This window comes from Leptosomus discolor, chromosome 1 (genome assembly GCF_034619465.1).
Source record: "Leptosomus discolor isolate bLepDis1 chromosome 1, bLepDis1.hap2, whole genome shotgun sequence".
Classification (NCBI taxonomy): Eukaryota; Metazoa; Chordata; class Aves; order Leptosomiformes; family Leptosomidae; genus Leptosomus; species Leptosomus discolor.
The window spans coordinates 120,721,861-120,732,343 of NC_141391.1; the positions used below are offsets into that span (position 1 = coordinate 120,721,861).

Here is a 10,483-nt window from a genome sequence, read left to right on the forward strand (position 1 = left end):
AGCCTGAGTCTCAAATAAATACTTCACAGCTTTTTTCTACAAAATGGAATATTTTAGTTTAACAAAATAAATAAATATCTATTGTGAATTGTCCTTTTTCGTATTTATCTTGAAGTGAGTCACAGCACATTTACTTGGAAACCCAAGGTGCCGTTGTAAGAAGCTTCTTTCTTGCATGTGTAGGGTGGGCAGCTGCTCAGGTGTTCAGCGGCATGCTGGGGCTGGGGGGCGCTGCTGCAGCCCTGCTGCCCGCAGCTCCATACTGCTCACACTTCTTGGCCTTGGTACAGGCAGGAAGGACCTAACAGAAGAGAGGTTGTTGGTTTTTTTTTTTTCCTTCTTCAAAATATATAGATGTTTTAAGTGCAGGGGTGAAGATCCAGGCTATTTGTGTTACATGATGGGTCCTTGTGTCTCTCTGTGTGAGGGGAAACTAAGCAGGCTCCAGCTTGGACATAGAGGCATGGTGCCCATTGGAGTCATGTATCACATTTCCTCCCACTGTTTTTTTTTTCTCCAAAACACTCATCAAAAGTCAGGGTGCACACTCTAGATATATCCCCCAAGGAGGCTGAGATGCCTTCAGCACAAAACCGGGCTGTGATTTTCTGAAATGATGCCACCTCACTCAGTTTACTCCTGCCTTGAGCTTGCTTCCTTTACTCTCTGCATCAGGATGGCCTTGGTGGATCACTGGCAGCGCCTCAGCCCTTGCCACAGCATCTCAGCCCCTGCCACAGCGTGGCACCCTGGGCTTTCCTCACAGAGGCATGCTCTTCCTCTAAGACCCCATTTTGTTTAGACGCATCCTCGAAGCTTCTTCCTCCGTGAGCTGCACTGGCCGTGCTGGAGGGAGCTTATTTTAGGAGATGCAGAAGAATGGTGCAAGGGCACAGCCACTGCTTGAACAACTGTTTTGTGCATAAATATAGTAACAGAGCAATGCTTCCCCCGCAGCATGCCTTGTCATAGAAAAAGTGAATGTTTTCTAGTTGTCATCACTGTTGGACACCTATGGGCCTGGCTAAGTACATTCAGCTTTCCCCTTCCCAGTGTGCTGCCACCCAGCCCTCTGTCTGGGGGCCTATCTCTTTGTCCCTCTCCGACCCAGGTGCAGCCTGGGCTGGGCAGCATGCAGCCAGCCCTGGGGTGGCTGGGAAGAGCTGGGTCTCAGCGTTGAGCCCCATGACCGGTGGGGGTGAGCCCTGCAGCACCCTGGGGAAAGGCAGACCTACCCAGCATGGCCAGGCTGGGTTTCTCTCTGGGTCACGTAGGTGCCTGAGGCAGCAGCAGAGGAGGCAGGTGAGAAGGAGGAGGGAAGCCAGGGGCACCAGCACCCCCACTGCAATGACAATGGCTGGTGCCACACTGCTGTCTGGACCTGTGGGGAAAGCAGCAGGTAATCTGTGCGTGAAGAAAATAAAACAACCCCAAATCCACTTCAGAAATCCCTTGGCCCATCCCCAGCGTGGGACGAGGTGGATAGGGGCACTGGGAGCACATACGAGCACGCACATGAGCAGCACTGCCAGCAGACCTGTGCTTGGGGTCTGATGCTGCGGCTGGGTGTGTGGCACCCATCCCCTCTGAGCTACCCAAAGCAGGCATGGTTGGTGTGTCAGACTACACGACAGGGAAACCCTGCGAGCCCTTGGCAGAGGCAGGGAAGCTGGGGGACATCATAGCATGTAGGGGACCCCATGAGCGGTGAGACCTTGTATGCCATTGCCCAGGGTGTCTGGATGCTCCCCTGCACCTTCTCCACCCCTCCCAAGCCCAATCCTAGTGGCTCTTCCAGGTGCCTTTCCAATGTGTCCCCAACCCTCTGAGGAGTTTCCTGATCTACCCCAGGAGGTGTTTTGCGGTATCCTCCCCACTCCACAGCAGGAACAGGGGATTACATACTGACCCTGTGCCAGGCTGTCCGTGGGCAGGACCAGTGTCACGTTTAGAGAGGGGTGTTGGATCACGCAGGCGATGGGGTATTCCTGGAGGATTTTGGAGTGTGTGTGGGTGAAATTGCTGATAACAGTCACAGTCTGGTTGCCAAGCTTGACATGGTACTCCCTCGGTTTCTGCTGCAGGATGCTGGGAAGGCGCCAGCTGATTTTTGGAGCTGGTTTCCCTGTTGCTGAGCAGCTCATCCCCACCACTTTCTCAGAGCCCTCAGCTTTCTCTGGATGGGGTATAAGCTTAGCCTCCACTTTGGGGTCTGAAATGGCTGTGAAACACAAAGTGACAAAATCCATTACTTTCTGCTCATGTTTGAGCTAAGAGTATCTGTATTTACCATTGTCTTGGAGGAACAATCTTGGTATCTAATGTTGTCTCGCCCTCCCCAAAGCCCCAGCAGCAACAAATAAACATGCAAGTTATCAGGCAGCAGTCTGGAAATGAAGAGCTTGGCAAAAACAGAGGACAAGAGAGTAGAAACATCCATGTTCCAATTCTATTATTAATGACAGCACTGCAGCATCCCAGCTGAGAAATGGTGATCATGGACGACTAAAAAGCAATAGGTAGTGAAACAACAAAACCGTATGTCCTTCTCCCTCTGAAAGGGCTGAACTTCCTCAATGAGTCAAAATTCTTGTTCTTTTCCCTCAAATATATCTGCAGGATTAGGTTTACTGCTGTTTGAGATGTGTAGGCTTGTGGACCAAAGGACTAAATGTATCTATTCATGCAAGACAGTAACAGCGATTTTGTACATGGTTACACCACAGGATTTCACCTCTAGAGGTTTTGTGCTTGTACAATTTTCCTCCCTCTTGGGTTGGCATCATGGTATCCCCCAAGACCTTCATTAAAGATTATTTATTCTGAACTCCTTCTCTACCCTAGAAGTTTTGTGGGTGCTGTCACATTTAGTCTTAGTCGGCAAGAAAGATGAACTATAGGCATCATATATGCTTACTCACACGAAGTGTCCTTGTTGATTCCTGTTTATATGAGCTGTATTTGCAAGGAATAAAGAAAGGGGAGGGGTGCAGGAAGCTGTTTTCAACCTGGGCAGAACTCCAGGGGAGATCTGAACACATAAGGGCATGTCTATCACCTGTGGAAAATCACCTATTGACTCCTCAGCCATAAAAACATACCATAATTTAGGTCAGAAAGGACCTCTGGAGGTCATCTAGCCCAAGCTCCTGCTTAAAGCCAGACTAATTAGCTCAGTTTGGTCAGGCCAAGATCTGTAAAGGCACATAGCTCCATTTGGGAGTGCAGTCCACAGGTTTCTGTACAGCTGCTCACCAGCTTGTCTTCCACTTCAGTACATGTGCTGATGGCATAGGGGTCCAAACCATGCTCTGCTTTTTGGTCCCTGTTTCTGAGAATATTACTTTTTTAAACCATTTAAGTGCAGTGGCAATTCTAGTTTCATTCACGTCTGAGTTAATATGAATGCCCTCTGGTTAAAAATTAGCTATTACTATATTTGATAGTACTCCATGTGTATATTACTATTGACATAGCAAAAATAACAACGGTCAACACAATATTTATGCTGAAATTAGATTTTGTCCCAACACTAGCAAACATATCACTTTTAAACAACAACAAAATTCTGTTTATTCTTCTTAGGAAAAAATTATTCTTTTTCCTTTTGGGAGGTAAACGAACATTTGGGTATGAATGAAGTGTACCAGACACTGAAAGACCCTGTGAAAGGGGGAAAAGGCTTTTGCCACATGCATAATGGTGCTTATAACCTCCTAGCACAATTCCAGATGCACCTCATGATGTTGTCTGGACCTCCAAGCCATAACTGCCAGAGGGTGGGAGCAAGACTTTTTTTTTTTTTTTTCTAGATTTCTTTTATTTACTATGGTTATGCCTTCCTAGAAAAAAAAAAATAGGTATTTCTCATTTTTTGCATCATCCATAGACAGAAACACAAGAAACAGAGTTGATGAAACCCGCTAGTGTTGCTCTGAGAGCAACAAGAAAAGTGTGTAGGGGGATTTCAGCTGGAACTTCTCAAAATCTCCCATGTATGAAAAGACAAGTGTCACAAACAGTTTATGTTTTGATTAATAAATGATCTCTGAGCTTCTTCTTTCTCTCACTGGATGCATAAAAATAACACATCCACCCACAGCATTAACTTCAAATATTAGGTTGCAACATCCAAAAACAATAAAGGAAAGCTGTCACAGATGTTTCTAGAGGAGATGAGAAAAAACATTGAGTATCTTGGCAGAAACACATGCACTTCACATCTGCTCTTCTTCTGACTAAGCAGTCCTCTGTCCTCACATCGCACCCCAAGGAATGATTATCAAGTGAAAAAAATCCTGCATGGTTGAGCTCCCCCTTAGCAAGTGTCTGTAATAGATGCACGGTCAAAACCTGTAAGTGCTTCCTTTTGCAGTAAAGTCCTAGACTAGAAGCTAGACTCTTTGTTAGCGTATGCCTGCTGTTGATGTTTGCTGCATACACTTGAAATAGCTGCTTCTTTTGCCTTTCATCAAAGTATTTGTTTCTAGTGAAAAATTGCCCACAAGAGATGTGGCATGCAAGTGCTTGCTTTAGTAACTTTTGCAGAGCAGTAACGCAAATGTTCCTGAATTGGAGCTGTGGCAGCGTTCCCAAGTATTTGAAAAACGAACTTTCTAGTGAAGTACATCAGCTTTGATTATCTCTAATGGCCTTCTGTAGTTAAAGGGGGACTATCAGGTCGTGAGGAGCTTTTTATGTTTAAATGCTTGACAGGGGTCTCGGAGAGACTGATAAAAAAAAAATTAGGAATTACTGTATGCCTCATGATGACAGAAAGCTTTTTCCAACCATATAGGTGTTCACCAGCAACCCTGTGCTTTGGTTTCCCTGTTTAAGAAATAACAATGCTATCGCTCAACTGTGCTCGAGATTTCCAGGAGAATGGTGACACCTACAATGAAGGCAGAAGGTCTCCAAAGATGTCCCAGCAAATGCCCAGAGAATTTTGTGACCCTGCAAGTCTTGCCTGTTCTCGTGTGGAACGTACCCCTCTCTCTGTACCTGCTCACTTGATCCCATTCCTGGGTTTCATTCTTGTCCTCTCTGGAGGTGAAAGTCAGCAAAATATTTTTGAAGGAAAACAGAAGACTGTTCAAAAGACACCAGCCAAGCACACTTGAAACTATTCTGTTCTGAAACGGGTTTTGCTACAGGCTAGGAAATTTCTGCTTCTTCTTGGGTTTGCTGTGTTCAACCAGGCCGGTCTGAGATTCCTCCAGACATACCTGTTTCTTTTTTCACAGTTTTGTAGAGTTCTTACATGGTTTCACTTCCCCTTGCCACACAGCGACAGTGCCCATCCTGGAACAGCCCCTTTTGTGAAGGCTGTTGTAACTGGGCAATCACCAGCTTGTAAACTCCCTGGCAGTCCCCTCTTGAGGGCAAAAACATGGCAGCGTTTCATTTTCAGCTGATGACTCTGGCTTGCTTGCCTTGCCCTGAATACCTGAGCCTTGGGAGATTCCTGCTGGCTTCACACTCCATCCCAGGGAGTCCTCTGGGCTTGTTCAGACAAGTTGTTCCCATCTTTACGAGTTGGGGAATAAGGGAATAAGGCTGTGGCTTTTAAGTAACATTGCACAAATTAGCTTCAATGAAATACATAATATGTGAACTAAAATCTTCTGTCACAGTAGCAAATACTCAAGTTTATTCATGGTGACCCTCTAGGACATGTTCAATAAAGCACGTTTCAGGGACGCAACTGTGACCCTTACAAGCCATCCCCTGGCAGTGGCCCATGAGCCTGCCCTGGTCTAGCAGGAGCAGCAGCCTAATGCTTGTCCATGAGAGAAGTGAAACTCTTCTCAGTTGATGCGTTTTCATCTGAGACGCAGGAGGAGGTGCTCACAGGAGTGTGTGTAGCAGCAGAAAAACATTTTTTTTTAAAGTAGTGCTCTGCTGAAGAATGAATCATAGCCACAAGGCTGATGATTTTGGGAAATATTTCCCCCACTTGGATAAAAAAACAAACAAAACAAATCTAACTACATATTTACAGGATAAACAAGAAGGGGATCTCTCTGCGAGGCACTTCCATATTTTCCTGTAATATATAATCAGTGTTTACCCTCTGAATGACTCAGGGCTGGGTATCTTTAGGAACACCTTCCTGTTCATATGTGAAATATTGAGTGAATTTATCCTAATTTCTCTTTTCTGCTGTACGAGCTTGCCCAAGAGGAAAAAAAGAACTTTTCTTCCAGGCTTGGTTTTCCCCTGTATTCCCACTGCTCCCCCTTCCCTTATTGCTTAAGTCATCTTTCCTCTATAAGCCAGGGGCATCTTTTCTTCCACACAGAGGACTCCTGGCACATGAGTATTTCTGTGGGCATATGTGTCCGTGTCTTTGTCAGCAGAAGGTACCAAGGGTAAACAAAATACTCTTCAGGGATCATACCACCAGCAGCAGGTCCCAGGCACTGATATTTTTCGCATGGGACATGAGCTTTGGCCACGCTCCCACAGCAGAGTAACCCATGAGAAAGTCAGGAGCCAACAGGATGTCCTCAGGGCGCGTCTAATGTCTCAGCTTTCTCGCTGGCAGGGAATCAAGACACTTGAAACATAAAGAGCTTTTCACTGTTGTTCCTTTTGAGTTCATCTATTTGTCTATATTTCAGCTTGTACTTGCTAGCTGATGATTCTGTATGGAGGTGTCAAATATTGACACCTTGAGTCATGATATGTTTTAACTCTCTTCTTGAAGCTGATTGATGTTGACATGCACAAGATATTAATGTGGCAAAGGCCACGAGCTGCGCTGTATTTCAGCCTTTTTTTTTTTGCAATCCTTTCCTGAGCCCAGCTTAACTATTGTCATTTTTACTATAGCTTCAAAATCATCTTCCAGATACTCTGGTCATGCATATGCCTCTCTTCCTTTCGAATACCTTGATTTTTTTTAAGATCAAAGGCAGAGATTTCCAGGCTGAGGAGGCAAGAGCAGCAGTGAAAGGAAGCAGAGGAGCATGGGGTTCATAGATGTGGAAGGCCAGCTCTCAGCACAGCACACAGACAGGGAAACTCGGAGGAAGTTGTGGGTTACACATCAGCTTTTGGATCTCGCTGGTGTTGACTTAAAGGGGAAGAAAATTAAAGAACTGTTGAAAGTTGGTTTCCCATCAGTGGTAAAACCAGAGAGGGAGGGAGAGCCAGAGAGGAAGCTGAGCCACCTTTCCCACCACAATTTAGCAATGACCAGTGGTCATTTTTCATGGGGAAAACAACTTAGTCCTCAGATGACAGTCTATATGCAATAATAATGCCTTACCGTAAACCTTGAGACACATCCTGCCAGTGACAGCCCCTGAGGGAAATGTGTTGAATATGCACTTGTAGCATCCTTCATCTTGGAGGGTGACTCCACCAAGGGAGATGGCAGAGACCTGTAACTCACTGTGGGCAAAGCTCACATGGCCGAGATAGCCTTTCGCTATCTTTTGGCCATTCATTGTACTGTAAGTCGCTATGTTGTCTTCAGCCCCATCTGTCTCCTTCTGCCAGGTGACCTGTAGCACATCTTCTTTCGTGACCAACTGGCATGAAAAAGTAACATTTCCTCCTGCCTGGACTGACTGGACCTTTTTGTGCATCACCTGCACAGAACCTGGGAGAGAAGCAGGTGCCACAGTCAACATTTCTCAACACACTTCTGCAACCCGTCCACAGCAGAGGACCCTCCAGCCCCTCGCCCTGACTGCTGAACAGAGCAACTCTGGAGGGTGTCTCTGCTCCTCCATCCAGGAAAAAAATGAAAACACAGCTCGAAAGAACTGCCCCAAGAGTTTTGCTGGACCTGACACTCCTCACACAAAGCATCGCACCAGCCTGATACCTGTGCTGCAGAGCACGCCACTGAGAAAGGCGGCTCTGATGTCAGGAGTGACTGATTTCTGTCTGATAAAACTTATCCCACGTGGACCCGTGGAAAGGTTCCCTAAACATTCAGCTGCAGTAACAACCAAATGGCTGTCGGTGCACTACCTCTCTCCAAGCCCTCCTGCAGCACAGAGAGATGCAAATCAGTGAAGCTGCTAAAAATTATTACGTGTATCACCATACACAGTGCGTCCACACTTGTTAGAGACTGACAAGAGAACAGAAAACCAGAAGGAAAAAGCAAGTTAGGGAGGACCAGAGGCAAACTGCCTCTGTCCTCTTGTCTCAGGTTTGACTAAGAAGCAGCTGAGACCCTGCTAAAAGTCCATGAATGGGAAATTTTCATAGCATAAGTGCCATGGTATTAAAGGTCTCCAGGGAAAAGAGAAAAAACAAATTAATCTCCTCTTCCAATTCACAGACACATGTGGAAAAACTATTAAGATGACATGCAAGCAAAATGAATGCTCCCAGGTTTGACAGCTCAGCTCCACAGTCCTCTTAGGATAACAGATTTTAAAATTTATTTGTGTACAGCAGCATGGGAAGGGAGGTATCAGCAGGGACAGTTACAGCACTGAAAATATATAGTTCCATTTACAAGAAAGGGAAATATATTTGCAGGTTTTAAACAGATCGAGGCTGTTTGCAGTCCCCAAAGCTACACTTGGCTAATCTGTCTGACAAAGATCTCAGGTTCTGCCCCCTCCATGGCTGTGGCCATGCCCAGGTAGCTCTCTGCTGGAGACCAAGAAGCCAGCTGTGAAGCTGTGTCAGTCGTTTTGCTTTTCAGAGCTCAGTAGTGCCATAGGCAGAATACAAACCATGACAATGGAAGTCATTTGTTGAATGAACAAATTCAGGCTTTTCTACATTATTTTTAATTACAAAACCAAATGTAACACACGCGTGCTTTTGGTAACCTGAGCAGATACCTACAAGCACCATGTCCACCACTACAAATAATTCTATCCTGGATACAGCAAATCAGCGGCATACTCTGACCCAAATCCTAGCCATAACAGGAGCTGAAATCAAACTTCAGTCATACGGGTCATTGTGAGTGTTTGGACATTTATCTGGTTTGTGATTTGCAAATTGCAATAAATTCGTATGTCTCTCTGCAGCTTATAAATGCACTGGTGGTAGATTAAAGAGAGGATGCTGTCAACGCAACCAACATATCAGAAGCCCCGCGCAAGCAGTGCGGTCACACAGAGTGCCACAAGTGTCCTGTCACCACTGGGCTTGCCCCAGGTGGATGCCGCATGGGGACTGTAGCACCCAGCAGCAGCCTGGCAGGGCCACCAAGGTCCCCAACAATAACAATACAGACAGACAGACAGACAGACAAGGGAGTTACCTGATGCAATGTTCCAGATGCTGGAGAGAAGAAGATAAGCAACAATCATCTTAGCTGTGTGCTCAGTGAGATGAGTGACTGAACCATTGAGTGTGGCTTCCCCTTTTTTATACACTTCGCTCTTACTCTAGGGACATTCCCCCTCCCTGCACATACGGTAAGAGGCACTTTGTAAAAAACCTCCTGCTCCTCTGTCACTCAGCCGAATAACAAAAATTTCAAGGGGCATGACAACGAATGTCAGAGCCAGAAACTGATGACTTCCCAGCCAGGCTGCTAGAAGGACAGGGGTAACAAGTTACAAGGCTGGGTTTTTCACAAGCGCCTTTACCATAAAGCTAGGGTTTTGCAAGTGCCTAAAAACAAGCCCAGATTCCTAAGCTGGATGACCACCCAACGTCTTCAGTGGGCAGGCGGAAAGGCTACCCTGGCCCTGACCTAAGCTGCAATGAGTAGTACAAATGTCCCCAACATGCAACTCAGAAGATCCAGTTAGGGGTCTGCACCCCACGTGTAAATCAGTGGAGGGCCAGGAGCTGCTGCTGCAGTGCAACTCTTTTTCCAGGTAAGGAGACCAGAGCAAACCAAGTGCCCAATCCATGGCCTAGGTCGTATGTCACCTAGGCGAAAAAGTAGAGCCTTGGTCTCCCCTCTCCTCCATTGAGGCTATCCCTGTCTCTGAAGGTCCATGCTCCTTCCCTAGCCCTGTTCCTGGGAGAGACACAGCCGCTGTCCCACAAGCATACCCCTTCCTCTCTTCCCTCATCTGAGATGATGTAAAAATAGCTCACACAGCTGTTTTGAGTCATTGGTTTATGCCTTTTTGCTTTGTCATCTTTACACCTATGTTTCTTTTTTTCTGTCAGCTGAAGTCACGTTGCTGAAACCAATAAAATCCTCAGCCTGTGGGTCACTCATGCACCACATGGTGGGGCAACCAGCCAGTGAGACCTCATTTGCTAATCAAAAATTGTACTGGTAAACCGTGTTTCATGTTTCTGCTTTCTGATTAGGTGGCTTATATTTTTGCAAATTCTTACGACTCTAAATGACTGTGATTGCATTAAAAATGTTTTCTTTTAGTTGAGTTGCCACACAGTCTGACCTTGAATCATGCAAATTGCTTGGGGAAAGCCAACAGGTCCAAAATATAACGTGACAAAAAAAAAAAATTCTCAGACATGCTCTCACATACACTGTTCCTTCTCTCCTCCCAAGTGGTAATTAAGTATCTGA

At 45.9% G+C, this 10,483-nt stretch overlaps 1 protein-coding gene across 1 annotated transcript; it reads right to left on the reverse strand.

Annotated features, from left to right (window-relative positions):
- Positions 1–1,034: 1,034 nt before the first annotated feature.
- On the reverse strand, positions 1,035–9,311 carry LOC104344862 (OX-2 membrane glycoprotein-like). The gene is made up of 4 exons (XM_009949121.2): positions 9,248–9,311; positions 7,277–7,612; positions 1,910–2,221; positions 1,035–1,381 (listed from the first exon to the last, which is right to left on the reverse strand). Exons 1-4 carry the CDS (start codon positions 9,294–9,296, stop codon positions 1,035–1,037), a joined length of 1,044 nt encoding a protein of 347 aa, XP_009947423.2. The 5' UTR covers positions 9,297–9,311.
- Between the last annotated feature and the right edge of the window lie 1,172 nt (positions 9,312–10,483).

Bases quoted from the DNA above. Each gene is read 5' to 3' on its own strand.
- LOC104344862 (XM_009949121.2), bottom strand. From the start codon at position 9,296: ATGATTGTTGCTTATCTTCTTCTCTCCAGCATCTGGAACATTGCATCA. The intron at 7,613-9,247 runs GTAACTCCCTTG...CTTCTCTCCCAG, and splicing joins CATCTGGAACATTGCATCAG to GTTCTGTGCAGGTGATGCAC. The intron at 2,222-7,276 runs GTAAGGCATTAT...TGTGTTTCACAG, and splicing joins GATGTGTCTCAAGGTTTACG to CCATTTCAGACCCCAAAGTG.